Source organism: Harpia harpyja, chromosome Z, assembly GCF_026419915.1.
Source record: "Harpia harpyja isolate bHarHar1 chromosome Z, bHarHar1 primary haplotype, whole genome shotgun sequence".
Classification (NCBI taxonomy): domain Eukaryota; kingdom Metazoa; phylum Chordata; class Aves; order Accipitriformes; family Accipitridae; genus Harpia; species Harpia harpyja.
This window is the reverse complement of record NC_068969.1, coordinates 75,730,191-75,745,911: the sequence shown is the minus strand read 5'-3', so window position 1 is coordinate 75,745,911 and position 15,721 is coordinate 75,730,191. Positions and strand designations below refer to the sequence as shown.

Genomic DNA, 15,721 nt, shown 5'->3' with positions numbered 1-15,721 from the left:
CTTCTGAGGCTGTGCTTGTCTTTCTTTCCTCCCATGCCAAAAGTCTAGAAGGTAGCTCAGATTTCATTTTATAATTTTTTTTCTTTTGTTGTAGCCACAGAAACTATAAAATCTGTATTTTTTCATAAGCTCCTGTATATAAAATTTATCTGAATTAATGATTTTATAAAAAATCCTCATTTTAAGAAACTGAAATAATTTTAGGATCAAAATAATTTGTCTTTTTATGGTTTTACTCAGAAGTTAATGAAATAATACTTATCTTTTGTTAAAGGAATGACTCTCTACTCATTTAGCTTTCATGCCTAGACATTTTTAGAATTTCCAGTTTATTGCAAATCTGCTGATTGAAGTGAAGAAGTACTAGATGGTGATGTTTGGATCAAAGACATTTTTAAAAAGCAAAAATTAAGTATTCAAAATTACTACCTTTCATAAAATAAAGTTACACAACAGTCAAAGAGCATGGTTTGTTTGGCTGTACATCTTTAGTTAAAACAAATGTTACATAGGAAGGCAGTGTATGAATGCTGGCTTCAATCCACTGCTTATGATTTCTGCTGAGAAATGCAGTCAGGTTAAGAATTGCATTCTTATAATGACCTTTCATATTGTCTTCCAATAGTTTAAATCTATTTTTAAAATAACTAAGAGAAAAAGACACAGTGTAAATAAAAAATACCAGTGAAAAAGAATATTCTAAATGTTTTCAAATGAGAGAAAAAGCAGATGGATTACCAGATTTTTTTTTTAACAGTGGTTGGCTTATCTATTTTTTATTTTTATATGTATATATGCAATTTTATATATGAATTGCAAAATAGATTTCTCTTTTTAAAGATTTTTTTATTATTATTTTATTTTTATTGATTTCTCTTAACCATGAGTGACACCTGAAAAGTAGCTATTAATTGGTTTTGGAACTAATGTGAGCCAGTACAAAAGAGAAGAACCTCTGTGTTGCAGACTGGAGGGTGTCCAGCTTTCCAGAGCATTCCACATGGGCCCATTGCAGTTCTCTTGACACATGCAGCTGCGTGGAAGTCTACACATCTGTGATCCCTTTTTGTAGGACCCTTTTGTGTAGGGTCTGCAGATGTACATTTTCTGCAGCATTGAGGACACCTCTCAAAATACTCATCTAAAAATGCTACTAAAATACTACTAAAAGTCAGTCCAAAGTAAAATTAAAGACATGTAGGAATCTGTGCTTATCTCAGTCACTTCAAATCAAATACGTATAACTCGCAGTAAAAACATTTGTTTTGGTTATATGTATAGCCCTTGAGACTGTAAGTCTTTTGCACTTTATTTCTGCTGGTGATGTACAGAAACTTAATTTGGCTTGCTGTGTGCAGTACTGACAAATGTAAAAAATACTCACAAAGCACAGTTAAATTTTTTTTACTTGATCACTTTTTCCTGTCTCATTTTGGATGCTTTATTTTAGTGCTATACAAGTCTGAAATAGGAGCTCATTAGAAATCTCATGCAGACAGTTCTTGCATTTTTTTTCATGAATTTGCTGTTTCCTTCTGTTTTCTTTTAGTATGCTGTAAGTAGCCATGACCACTTACACTGTGCGAACGAACAAATACAATAGACTTAAATTATTTTGGAGTGTGATCATAAAGTCGTAGCTTTCAGTATGGGAAGAGTTCAGATGGTTATGTTTACTACTTACTCATCATCTAGTTACAGTGTAGTTCAGATAATTGAAATAACAGAAAGGTTTCATTGATTTATATAAATGAAAAAACATTTTTTTTCTCTTAAAATTGCTCTCTCAACATTAACACTGTACATCGTTTAACCAGACGATGGGTGCTGCAACAACTAATTCAGGAAAACTCCTTGCCCGGTCTTGTGACTAAAGGAAACTTGGGAGCAGCACCTGTGGAGAGAATTCACCGACTAGTGCAGGAGGAAATGAATGTCTGCTCTGAAGCTGCTGGGAGATATCCAAGCAACTACAATGCCTGGTCCCATCGCATCTGGGTTTTACAGCATTTGGGAAAGCTGACTGTCAAGGTATAACACAATAGCAAATAAAGTCTTAAATTTCCTTGTCTAAAAAAAAATAAAAAATACTGGTTTGCCAAGCGGAGCCTATGACATGGATGGAGAGTGTCATATTAAGTTAGCACAGGTAGCTAAGAATGCTTTAAAAAAACAGGCAAAATATTGCAATGAGTATGTTTTGCATTTTTCTTGCCAGTGTAGGCAGGTTCTGCTCAGCAGAAAGAACAGATTTTTTTCTTGCCCATATACAAAGTTCTGTGTGTCTGTTGGTACTCAGTATTAATGAAATTGTGGCAGGAGGATAGATGGGACTGTGTGAGCTGAAATAAAGAAGGGACAACTGAAGATAATTCTTCTAGCACTAATCTGGAAATTCCTCATAGAGAAAAAGATAATACATGACAGATACTATTTTGATAATGTAATGTGATATCTTGTTTTGATACCTTTATTCAGCTTATCTGTGGTTTCAGAATATAAGACAGCAGGAATTTCAGAGAAAACATAGTAGTGCTTGTAACTAATTTCTTCAGCTCCAACAGTATCTTTTGACAGCATTTAAACTGGGGGGTTGATCAAGCTATTTCAGCTCCAACAGGGACATCTTATGCAGTGGCGAATATTTCAGATGACATGGTAGTATCTAAAACATCAAGACCTGCAGCAAGTTGAATTCGTTATTGTGACATGGTCTAAAATTATATAGGCAGGTTTTTAATACTGTGGTTTCTAAGCTGTTAGGTGAATTCCTTGTGAATATTAGGCTGATACAGTGACACATCACTCACACTTTTAATGGCAGCTGCTGCATTTTGCCATCCTGTAAATACATAGGGGAGTGAGGGAGGAATTTAGTGGAGGTTGTTGAGTCAGCATAGCTATTATTTGTATGTCTTATGGGCCAGCTACTGCTAGCAATGGATGTTGTTTACTGATGTTTCCTGTTGTCACCTGAGAAACTCTAAAAATAGCTGTATCAGATTGGTAGTAAATAGCAAGTATGCTCCACACTCCATGAGGGAGACAGACTCATCTGCCTAGCAAGTTTGTATGAAAAGATAGTTATGGAAAACTCGGAAGAATTACAGAATTGGGATAGATTAGAGTTTAGAAGTTAGGGTCAGAGGTCTATATTAATAGGAAACAGGGACTTTCACTTAAGTCATTAATAGCTGTATTAAAAAGGGGGGAAAAGTTAGCACTGTTAATTAAAACTCGAGTTATTTTATGCTTTAGTTGACAGTAGTTTGAGGATCAGGATAACACCCTGAGTGCTGTTTGCACTTGCTATTCCTTACTAATTTAAATAAACAAAGAATTGCACTGTGATAGAAATATCTTCTCAGAGCTGGAATTGTTCTGGTGGGTTTGTTCATTGGCAGTTATCAATGCTTTGTATGACAAGTCACAAGCATGCCTGTGAAGGAAGTGTTTTAAATTTGTTCATTCACTCCCAAGTCCATTTGCCAGTTCCCCTACGGGTCTTCTTTTTAGGCTGATTACTAAGGAAGTGATAGTTTTCTCTAGTTTTGTCCAACTGGCTTTCGCTACCTCTGGCAAAATTTCACTGGTGCTGCTGTTCCTTGAGCAGTGTGTTTAATCCATTGGGAAATCTCCATGTTGACTCTAGGCTTTTTTCATGACACCACCAATGCATCTCTTCAAATGGCCTAGCAAAAGGCGTTTGGGATACAGGAAAATTAGGAAAACGTGTGGAACATGAAAGATATCAGGAATCATAAAATCTGAGTCTAGGTGACTTTAAAGGCAGAATTAGAAAGTGATTATTCACAAGATGTCATATGAGGAAAAAAGCAAATACAAAGAAGGACAGGGAGAAAGCAGACATTAGAGATTTTCACAAAAATATACAGGTTGTTTTCTTGCTGGATGTCTCATTTTGTACCTTCAGCAATTTGTGTGTTTGATTATCTGAAAAGAATGGTCAATTTCACTGAGATGTAAGACTGGAACTTTGCTGCAAAAATTAGCAGATAAAACAGTCACTGTGATTTTCCAGCCATTTAGTTCTTGCAAGGGTGCCTCAAATTAGAGTACCCTGTATCATTTAGGGCCACATTTCTGCAATAGTACAAACTTTGCCTGTAGTTTGAGGCAGTTTGTATTATGGTGTACAAGGAAAGAGAGGCCAGAAACATGATGTGTATGTTGTATTATCATTGAAATAAGACTTCTCAAAACAGGTTTATCATTTATGAAACTGGCCTGCTTTGGAGGATTTGAGGGGGTAGTTTGGTAGCGTTTGGGGTTTTTTCCTATGTTTTGGTAATCCTAATGCTTCTGCAGACTGAATCTCAGTTCAAAATCTGGGAAAAAGATACAAATTACTAGAGGAAAAAGTTTTGGCCGTGTAGGAAGATCTTCTCACAGAATATAGATGTTTCTTCTTTCTTACAAGAGACAGTGAAAAACATTATCTTGTTTGAATATAGAAATTTCAATTTGTTTTTCCTGCAGAATTTGAACCACATTAGGAAGTTTACATAGTGTTTGAATAGTGTTCATTAATGTCAACTAAGGATTTGTAAAGAAGAGATTGTTCCAAACCAATCTAATCTTTCTGGTATTGGAGTACTTGCCTCAGAAAAAGACAAGAAAGCTTGACTTCGGCTTTCTCATGTGACAGTACAATTAGGTAATGGGGGAGAAACATGGGCTCCAGACACCTACTAATAAGTGGGTGCATAATTAGTTAGAGAACCAGAGTAAGAGGGTAGTATCAGTATAGTCTGTTAAAATTCATACCTATCATGATGCTTCAGAGAAATCATGCTGGTACAAAAATAGGATGTAGTTCAGCAAGGATGGACAAACTTTTTTGTTTGCTTTAGATAGGAATACTCAACTTCATAATTAAAGGATGGAGAGTGACTGATCAGGCCCTGCAATAAAAAACCAAGCAAAGAAACAAGTGGTGGGGTGGTTGTCATGAGGCAACACCTTTCTTGTTTGATGCCCAGAAGACAGAAGTATGTTCATAAGACACAAAGTAATTCTTCCTTTAGACATCCCCAGTAAGGCCTTGGCTTTTTCTTAGATGACTGGACCTCCAAAGGTACCTGTCTTTTGTGTGAGTGGACATTGCCATATTTAATCTGGTTATCCTTAGAAGTTTTTTCCCCAGATACAGTTTCTTTTCATTTCCCCAGTGTCCCTGACCAGGGAGGAAGTTTTGGGCTGCAGTTTATGGTGGTAAGCACTTAAAAAAGCCAGCACAGGGTCAGGGAGGGTAGTAAGAGGGAGTGCAGACCCAGAAGTCGAGGCAAAGGTCACCGAGTGCATACGTCCTATTCTGGAGCAGGATGCCAGTTCCATGGTACTCGGCCCACCACTGAAGGTAGAAGAGGACCCTTTGTGAGAGGTTGTCAAGAGTGGGGAGGGAGGCGTTTTCATATCATTTTGTCTTTGCTTCACAGAAGAATGGCAAAGGGCTTGTGCTGTTCAGTGTGGAAATGGAGAAAACTGGCGTGGTAAGAAAGAACCTCCGTTGGAATTCAAATGTTACCTGGCCTTTTGTTTTACCTCCAGTTGTTTGAAGCATCTTCCACTGTTACTCTGAGGTTCCTAGGGGAGATGCTTTGTTTTTTGTAGATCTCAAGAGGTTTAATGGCAATCTTCTGTCTTGCTTTTCTGAAAGAGGTTTTCTAGTTCAGGTAAGGAGTGTTGCTGGGAATCGTTCTGTTTGCTTTCTGCAGGGAGTTAAAATGCATAATTACAACATTCCCCGGTAACATTGTAGCTTATAAACATGTCAGGTAAATGAATTGGATTATTCTGAGATCGAAGTTGGACATAATGTGTGTAGTATCAGTTCCAGCTGAATAAACACTGGTCTGATATTTATGATGTCACCCTTGAGCCTTGTGTTGGTTTTAGTAGGCTTTTAAATTTTAATGTTCAGAAATTTAAAATAGTAAGCTCAATTGTGCTGAGGAGAGAGAAGCTGATCTTGTGGTTTAAAGTGCAGAACTGGAGGTGGGGAGTTTTAGCCCCCTTAAGAATCCGGGGAGGCAGGGGGCTGTTATTTAATAGTGCCCTTCAGTTTGCTGATACATAAAAGGAAGACGATGCTGGTATCTCTTGTCAAGATCTAAAAAAGCATGTTGAGTATCTTGGGTATCTACATCAAATGCTTACATTGTTTGTATTTGCTCTAATATCTTTTAGAACAGATACACCACAAAAAAGGTATATAACTAGCACATTTCCATAGTTTTCTCTGTGGGAGGCTGTGCCTCTTATGCTGCAGGACAAGAAAGAAAGACTTGTGCTTATGAAAGTTGCTTTGCATCAGCTGGTCCTGTTAAGTAACATAGGTGGCTTAGAAAAAGAGATTAAAAGCAAGAATATATCAGTAAGGTTATATTCAAAGTCTTTAGAAGTAAACAAAAAAGGTAGTTTTGATCTGTTTGGAGAGTTAAAACTCCAGAGGAGGAGCAATGTGAGGAAAGAGGTTTAAAGCCTTTAAAAAAATACAACCATTAGTTCTAACAGAGAAAGTAAAGTAAAAGAAGCTTTGCCCAGTAGCCAAACTCACCCGTCTTCCCAGAAATAAATTTTGAAGGTTTAAAAACATTCAGAATTCAGAGAAAATTTGTAGGTGCCAGCAGTGTTAGAAATACAGCTGCAGTTATCAATGTTAAGTATTTACCGCAGTTATTGTGAAAGCCTTTCTGGGAGTTCACCTATTACCAAGTCAAGCAACTGAACTATGGACAAATAATTTTGTATTCCACAGGCTCTAGGACTTGGAACATAATGTTAGTGGTTGACACTCTTTCCTGGAAAATGAAAGTGTAAATTACTTTAAATCCTCTTTTTTCTTTTTTTTTTAAGCAACTCACCCACCCTCTGACATCCATAATGCACTAAGCAAAAATTAAAATACATCTAATGAATATCCATGTAGTTTGGTGTACCCTCTACCTCTGCCTCCAATAGTCTTTATTCCTAACCATTTTGAGATTCTTAAACCACTGCTTATTTCTCATCGTAAGTGGTTTGGGCTTTTTTCCCCTCACCCTGTGGGAAGGTTTCTGAGAGACCTACCTTTTCAGAGTTTGGAAGAAGTATAATTTCTTTTGTGCAGGGATGCCTGCACACAGTGGAAAAGGCTCAGTGATTATTTCATTTTTCGGTTTATGTTCTTAAACCACTATCACAGTGGCTGAAATCCCCAGAGGAGAGGATTACCTTAATACAGAAACAGTGGTGGTAAATTCCTCCTTTATACAGGTTGATAACTGTTTCTGCTTTTTGTTTCAGGTTCTCCTCGATGAGCTTTCATCCACTAAATACTGGGTATCCATGCATGTCTCAGACCATAGTGGATTTCATTACCGCCAGTTCTTACTCAAGTCCTTGATAGGCAGAACTGTGACTGACAATAATGTACTGGTACAAAATCAAATCATAAATGAGCAAAACCCTAGCCTCCAAAAGGAGGAGGAGAGTGCAGGGGCAGAAGCTGCCTGTGCAGAGGAGCAGAGCGTGGATCTCCCCCGCCATTTAGAGGAAGAATTCGAGCTCTGCACTGAACTGATTGACAGTTACCCAGGGCATGAAACCTTGTGGTGTCATAGGTAAGAGAACTTGGTCAAAAAAGCATCCTTCTTATTTGTGGATTGTTCTTTCCCTGACGTTTCCAGAGAAATTGTTCTGATTTTAAAAGTTACCACTCAATAAAAAATTTCTGAGCTACCATGTCTTAAACCTTTGGAAAACATTCAAGACCATAATCAGAGCTATTGAATGGAATCTTTGATTTGGCTTAAGTATCTTGTTGATGTAAGCTCTACTTGTCCCTATAGTTTGAGCAAGAGACACAAGATAGTGTTAATCGGCCTCTTCACACTTAAAATGTTTAAAGGGCAAAAGATGAGCAAAAGATAGGCAAAAGATGGGTCAGCTGCAGAAAACCTCTGGTGTATACGTATGTACATACATACCAGCTGGGTGTATGTGCCTGCAGATTTGCCAAAGTAACACTGAGCCCTTTTTTGTAGAGTGTGAGCAGTGACAGCAGATTTTCTGTCTGTTTGTGGGGGAATCTGGTGGGATGGCAAATGAACTGAAGCAGTTCAGCAGGAACAGCAGATTATTTTCAGTGCATGACTTTTTTTTTCTTTTCTTTTTTTTCTTCCTTCCTTTTCCTCTGAAGAAGGTGTGTGTTCTACCTTCAGCACCACCTAAGCAGCAAAATTCCTCTTCTGAGTGCAGTGGTATCATCTGTGGACAGCAGTGATGAAACTCTGAATAATTCCCACCACAGTCCTGCAACAAGTCCCATGGCACAAGCTATGGATGTTGATGGTTTGAATGAATCTAGCAGCAAACAAGGTTATACCCAAGAAACAAAACGCCTGAAGCGTGCTCCTATGCAGGACTCTTTTGGTCCAGAAGTGGAATACCGGTTCATTGATAAAGTATTATCAACTTGTAGGGATGCGGACCAAGCCAGGTTTGCTACTGCTTATAGGAAATGGTTAGTTACTTTTTTAGGTCAGTGAAGGAAGAGTTTAAAGCCTTCAGGGTTCTTTTAGTGCAATATTCTCTTTTTAGACACAAATGCATGTCTTGGTTGCAAGTGTTAGCTAACCATGTGTTTCTCACTCTTTTAATGGTCAGTCCTAAAGTTCATATTAGATTAGAAGTCTCTCACTTTATTTATTGAAGAACTGGCATACCTTTGTATTAAGCAAATGCAGTTTGTTTAATCTTTTTAAGAAATCACTTTGTCAGCTTCCTACCATGCCATTTTCTTATTTTCTAACTTCTGCATTAAGGTGGACTCTGAATCATTTGGCTTAAAAAAAAAAAAAAAAGGAAAAAAGTCTCAAATGCTTTTGAGACAGCATGTCTGGAAGAAGAATAGGAGGATCTGTCAGTATCAACTAAACCTGTTTCCAGGTTGCTCCTCTTTACTATAGTGGCATCTTGCTGATACATTATTGGATTCAGACTATATTCGGTGAGTGCTATTACTTTTGTATTAGCAACCTTTCGTAGAACACCAGACTGCAGTGTTTCTTTCTCAAGGCTCCAACACTGTTTTCCAATACCTTTTACTATTATAACTATTCTACTATTGTAACTGGATTTTTGCTTGCTTATTAGTTGTCACATGAATTTGATAGGAATGTCTGTGAAGTTGAAATCCTGAAAAGCAGATAGAGGAAAATGTGACACAAAATAGTTCAAACACACATTCACGCTTACACTTACATTCAATGCTATGTTTGGAAATACTTTTCTTAGAACAGACTGCTTTACCTTCATTTCCTACTTGGTATTTATTTATTTTATCTCAACAATCCAGAATTAATGGCACTTGATACACATTTCTGGATGTATTATGTATACTGCAGAATCTCAGCCTGCTAAACCACACATTGGTAACTTGTACTTAACCAAGACCATACAAGTCCACTAGATGATGGGAGTAAAAACTCTTCTGACTGGTCACTGAGACTATACAATTCAAAAAAAAGACAGCAGGAGGGAGCTATCTCTTCACTTTTGTTCTTTTGCAGAGCTTCAGTCTTTGAGGTTTTTTTTGACTCTTCCTTAAAAGCACTTCTCCAACCATACATCTCTGTTTACATTAACTGTAAATTTTAAGGGAATTTGAAACACATTTCTACTCCAGTGAAATTAAACATGAATGGTTTATTTTGTCATTTCCTTAGAACTTGTCTATATAAGGGATTTTTTACACTAATGGAATTATGCTGGTCCAAAGACCCAGGGGAGAAACATTGTACAAGTGTAGAAATTTGTACAATGGCAACATCGCCTATGTTCCAAACAGACTATTCACTGAGGGGATTAGATTTTCAGGCTAGAGCCTTTGCCAAAATTGCTTTATGTTTCTCCTGCCCAAAGTGCCTCCTGACTGTGATAAGATTCAAGCTGCTGTTTCTGTTGGGCAGAGAGCGCAACAATGAGGGAGAAAAAAAACAGGTAGCCTGCTCGAAGGTATAATTTGGAAGGAAAAAAGGCACTCGAAACATGCAGAATTCCAACAGTTCTAAATAATTTGATGGATGAGGGTTACTCTTGCATTTCAAAATGAAAATAGACCACCTCTAGTCTTAGAGAGTATGTTCGTAACTCATTTCAGGCCCAGAGTAGCTAACAGAGACATTTATAAATGTACACTCTTCTGTTTACAGTATCTAGGTAAGACTGACTTAGGCTTTAGCATCTCCATGGCAAACCTTTGTCTTAGTGGGTATCCACACCTGCCTCTGTATAGCTAGGAATGACTTACATGCCTGTTTGTTTTGAGGTACTCAGGGATGTTGTCTTGGTTGATGGTTTTGGTTGCAGAAGAATGTAATCAATGTGTGAAGGAGGTGTGGGAATGGCTTGAGAGGATAATTTTGTCATAAGATTCTGTCTCTGTTGACCACTGACAAATGGGTAGGTTCAGGTACAAACCGGAGTCTGAACCTAAGTTCTTAACTCAGGCAAGAACTTTTAGCCATCCCAGAGGACTTGATGCTTTTTGATTATGAAAGTTACATTAAAGCATGTGTAGAAGCCTGGGTCAGCTTGATTAACAATATCCCACTAATGAGTAGTATGAACCTGGAAAGTATGAAGTCAGCTGGCAATGTATTAAGGATTATGTTCTTGGTCCTGGATTACTTAGTAATGTAGTTATGTGTTCTGTTTACCGTGACAAAAATTACCTGTTCATGAGAAAAATAGTAGTGGCAGGAGCAGACTGGGAAGTGGGAGCATGATAAGAAGTAGTTCTTGAACTGTGGAAGGGAAGACATGCTCTCTTCTTGCATTGGAATGACTTGAGGTTTTTAGAGGAAAAAATTTATATTAGAATCTGGCTTGAAACCCATTATGTATTTCTTCCAGACTATAATCTGAAGTCTTAGTTGGCTTTCTTAGAGCTATATCGTGGAAGTACTGTGCTATTGAATTTGACAATCTTTCCATCATGAGCACTTAAGATCAAACAGCTGCCCTCATATACAGGTGTACAGTTCCTATTCATGTCAGCACGAGTTATGCATGCTTGTAGGAAGACAAGATTTGGTCCTATGTAGCTGAACAGAGTTGCATTGTATTTTCATACCTGGAAAATGTTCTGAGAGATCTGATTAAAGATAATGCTGATATTTTTATTACTTTTACAAAACACTGATGGCTGTAGTATGACTCTTAAGTGCGGGTTTTTAAAGCCTACACAATAAAAGTGAAATTGAAACAAGTCATATCTTCTGCTTTGAAAGAAATGCAAACAATAAGCTGTCTAAATGGAGCTTTAGTTTTTTCATGGTAACAATATAAATTACATGAAAGAAGAAAATACATAACTAAATTACTTCAAGCTGTCAATGTCCTGAAGCGTCTTACATGAAATAATTGAAGAGATGCTTCCAACAAATTGCATTAAGCTTACAACTGTGTGATGTTCTGGCACTATGATCTTTGAAACATACCTGTCTAACCATTCAGTATCACTGCAGAGGCCCATGTGGGCACTGCTTGAAGAAAAGAAAAGTGGCTTCAGGCCATTGGTAGTTAACATGCATAAAGGTTACCAAGTACAGCTACTTTAGGTTATGTATTTCAGTTGTTTTGTGTGTCAGAGGTTTATAATGTAGTCAGTGAACATTCTTGCAGAGAAAATGTCCAACAGAAGCTGTAGAATACAAGGCTCTCACTCTGAAGTTCCTTCAAATATAAGATCAAACTTTGTAAATGTCTTCATATAAAGTTCAGCATCTTTACTGATTTTATCTTCTGCTATAGTATGTGTCATTTGAATTTATACAAATTCTTTTTGTTCACTGGATTAGTCTTTGCAGAAATTTCTTTGTGCTAGAAACAAAGGGTTTTGAGGAACAAAAGTAATTTGAAACTACAGAAATTAGAATAGAAGGAATCACATTTTTAAGGGGTTGAAGTCTCTGCTGCTAAATACATTAACTGTTATTTCATTGGCATTTGGTTTATCGTGTGTTATAGTCACTGGAGCAACACGTGCAGCATTAATGACAGCTACAATGTACAAAAAACTTGTATAAAGTTGTTATTGGAATGCATTGCTATAGCTGCTCTGATTAATATTCGTTAATCTACTCATGCCTGCTTATTAAGTGTTTTATTGACTTCTTACATATTCTTTAAACAATCAAATCCTTGTGTCATTTAAATAGGGGGAAAAGTAAATTGTCAGTTTATGCTGTTTGATTAATTACCTTATATAGAACTTGTTTTAAGACAAGCAGGGTGGTAATATAGTGAGAAAGCTTAGATTCAGTCTTAAATCAAAATTTCTGGCATTTCCAGTTTTGTGTTAGTGCTGCTTAATTAGAATGTGTAGCTAGTCTTTATGAACAGGAGTGAGTTTTTTCTGAAGTAGATAATTAATGAATCTTTAAAACAGTACTGTATAATATTGATGACCAGAAACAAAGGGGTTTGGAAAGGCTCGTCTGCATAGCTGGACTTAACAAGCATACTTTTTCAGAATAACATATAATAGAATGCACAAAATGTGACTACCAGAGAATAATTTAAGTGGTGAGTCTTCAGAGACTTGATGATTGAATTTTTGGACAAGGTTGGTTGCTTAGTTTTGTTTTGCCTTCTGTGAGGAAAGAATGTTCCTTAGTTTTTTTTAATTTAATAGGAAGTGAAAAGTTGCACTTACAGCATGGGGAAAAAAAATCCCTCAACTCCTGAGCTGTATCTTCTAGAGCAATTTTGGAAAAAGCAGTAAAGTGTAGATGTGACTTTTAAATGCATGCTTATCCTGTACTCATTTGGTGATGAGATGTCTTTACAATTAGATCTTACTGGTTTATTAATGTCAGATATAAAGGAAAGAGGGTAACTCACCTATTCTCAAATGCACTTAACATTCAAGTTAGTTTCAAAGGAAGTTCAGTGTCCCTGTCTAAGATAATTTTCCTTCTTTTTTTTCCCTATGTGCTGAGGTGTGTTTCCTTCCCAACCTCTTCTCTGTTCTTCCAACCAGCAAAGAAGAATGTAGCAAAGCATTGGTGAGGTGGCCTCTTTTCATGTTTGGATAACTCTGACTACCTCCCAAAAAGTGCTCTGATTGATGTCCTGAAGTGGAGTTCATCAGGCTCAATTTTTTCAGAACCTCATGCTAGGCCTACATCCTCTTTCAGAGGTGAAATGCAAGAGCTTTATCTATGAAGCCATCTAGTTTCCCCAGGAGAGTTTAAAGGAGAAAAGAAAAAAAAAACCATCTTGTAGTTAAAGTTGGGAAAACTAGAATTAGCATAAACTTTCATTAGTCTTTTCCTCTGAAGAGGCAATGTATTGCTGAAAAATGGAGGAAATATGTGCTTCCAAGAAATTCCTTGTAGACAGCTTATGCTTTTGAATTATAGACCTGACACTTTCTAATGGCTTTTACGTAGTGTGTAATGTTACTTCTCAGGGCATAGTCTATTGTAGTGAATTAGGGTACATTTTTACAGTTTATAATTATTGATTTTAAGAAAAACCCATAAATACTAAACACGTAATAACTGGCTTTTAATTTTTTTTTTGTCTAGCATAGCATTTTGTATCTACCCACAAGCTAATGCTGTTCCTAATGATTCACACTAGACCTTACCATGTCATCTGCATCATATTGTTATTCTGTATCTTAAATTGCTGTTGCAGTCTTGCAGGAAGCTCCTGACATTTTCTGGGTTTCTTCTCTGGGTTCCATAGTACTATTCAGTAGGATATTCAGTAGTATCTCACAAAGACATATGTTGTTGTCGTGGTTTAACCCCAGCCGGTAACTAAGCACCACGCAGCCGCTCACTCACTCCCCGCCACCCAGTGGGATGGGGGAGGGAATCGGAAAAAAAAGTAAAACTCGTGGGTTGAGATAAGAACAGTTTAATAGAACAGAAAGGAAGAAACTAATAATTATAACAATAATAAAATGACAATACTAAGAAAAGGATTGGAATATACAAAACAAGTGATGCACAATGCAATTGCTCACCACCCGCCGACTGATGCCCAGTTAGTTCCCGAGCAGCGATCTGCACCCCCTGGCCAACTCCCCCCAGTTCATATACTGGGCATGATGTCATATGGTATGGAATACCCCTTTGGCCAGTTTGGGTCAGCTGCCCTGGCTGTGTCCCCTCCCAATTTCTTGTGCCCCTCCAGCCTTCTTGCTGGCTGGGCATGAGAAGCTGAAAAATCTTGACTTAGTCTAAACACTACTTAGCAACAACTGAAAACATCGGTGTGTTACCAACATTATTCTCATACTAAATCCAAAACATAACACTATACCAGCTACTAGAAAGAGAATTAACTCCATTCCAGCTGAAACCAGGACAGTTGTAATGATGGGGAAGCTTTTTACAGTATCTGTGTTGATGCACTGTGTATCTTAGATTTATTTTTTTAAAAAACTTTTGTTAGGAGTCTGAGTACTAGAATTGCAAAAGCTTTTAGTCATTGATAGCTGGCAGGCGGTTGTGTACAGTACAACTATTCTGAAGACCAGAACTCTTAACTGAAGTCTAGTTTATTAAGCATCTTCATCTGCACCATCTGGAAGCTGCTGTTAATCCTACTGTATAGATGGAGGTGGGGAGAACCCACAGTGAAGTGCATATTTTCTTCACAGGACACTTTCTGAACAGAATATAATTATGGTAAAACAAAGAGCTTTTCTTGGATGAGGTATTCCTGTATGTTCATTGTAAATAAAGTTATGAAATTGGTATGTTATTAATACGGTAAGATTTCCTGGATGGCTGCATAGAATGAATAGATGAATGGTTTTTTTTTAACAGAGTATTACCTGTTAGTGAAAAATCACATAAATGATACAAGGTACCAGAACTTGTTTTTACAAGACAAAATATATTTATACCTACTGTGTTCGTTCCCTTTTGTTCCAGTTTTTCTTTTTTGAAGTGGCTACATTTAAAACCGGGTAGTCATCTTGAAAAGGTTTGGGAATGTCATCTTTAATTTCATATAATAGAAATATCTGTCTTAAATGGTTTTAAGTAGCATTAAGATCCAATGTAGTGACACCACTACAGTATTCAAGTTAGCCGTTACACACTGATTTTGTAACACAGTCATGTCCATTAAAGCACTATTCTGTGTAGGGCAAAATGTTTCTTTTATCATGATACATGAAAAAATATTTAATTCTCACAGCTTTCTTATTAGGGGGAAATACAGTCGGTTTTAAACATAATATTTTGCAATATTTTTTCTATGAAAAGTTCTCAGATACACAGTTGTGACCATTGTAAATTTTATGTAGATTTCCAATGCAGATAAATTAGATAAATGGTAAATTTTGTAGCAGAAATAATAAAATGATGATAGGACATTAAGACACTGGAAAGTAATCTGATAAGTGACCAGTGTTCTACAGGATAGTCAGTGTAAAGCATTAAGTTTGTTCTTCACTGGTCTGACTTTGTCATAGGATGAATTCTTTTCAGAAGGGGATTGTTTTTTTTTTTCATTAGTAGCTTATCTGTGAATAAATTATCTGTATTTATGCTCCCATAATAAGTGTGCATGTATACATGGGTGGATGGATGGCAGAACTATAGTTATGTAATGTCCTGTGAAAAAGGCAAATATCTCCCACATACAGCTATTTTTATATAACAGTGGTGATCTGCGAACAGAACTC

At 36.9% G+C, this 15,721-nt stretch overlaps 1 protein-coding gene across 4 annotated transcripts in view; it reads left to right on the top strand.

The window, feature by feature from the left end:
* PTAR1 (protein prenyltransferase alpha subunit repeat containing 1) overlaps positions 1-14,946 on the top strand; it is a 44,922-nt gene extending 29,976 nt beyond the window's left edge. For 2 of the 4 annotated variants that reach the window (XM_052777845.1, XM_052777847.1), the window contains exons 5-7: positions 1,818-2,031; positions 7,309-7,625; positions 8,204-14,946. In XM_052777845.1, coding sequence (XP_052633805.1) covers positions 1,818-2,031; positions 7,309-7,625; positions 8,204-8,552 — 880 coding nt within the window. In that variant the 3' untranslated portion in view covers positions 8,553-14,946. Of the gene's footprint in view, positions 1-1,817; positions 2,032-5,459; positions 5,811-7,308; positions 7,626-8,203 lie in introns of those variants that run through there. The other 2 variants (XM_052777846.1, XM_052777848.1) reach the window with 2 other exon arrangements.
* The last annotated feature ends 775 nt before the right edge of the window (positions 14,947-15,721 follow it).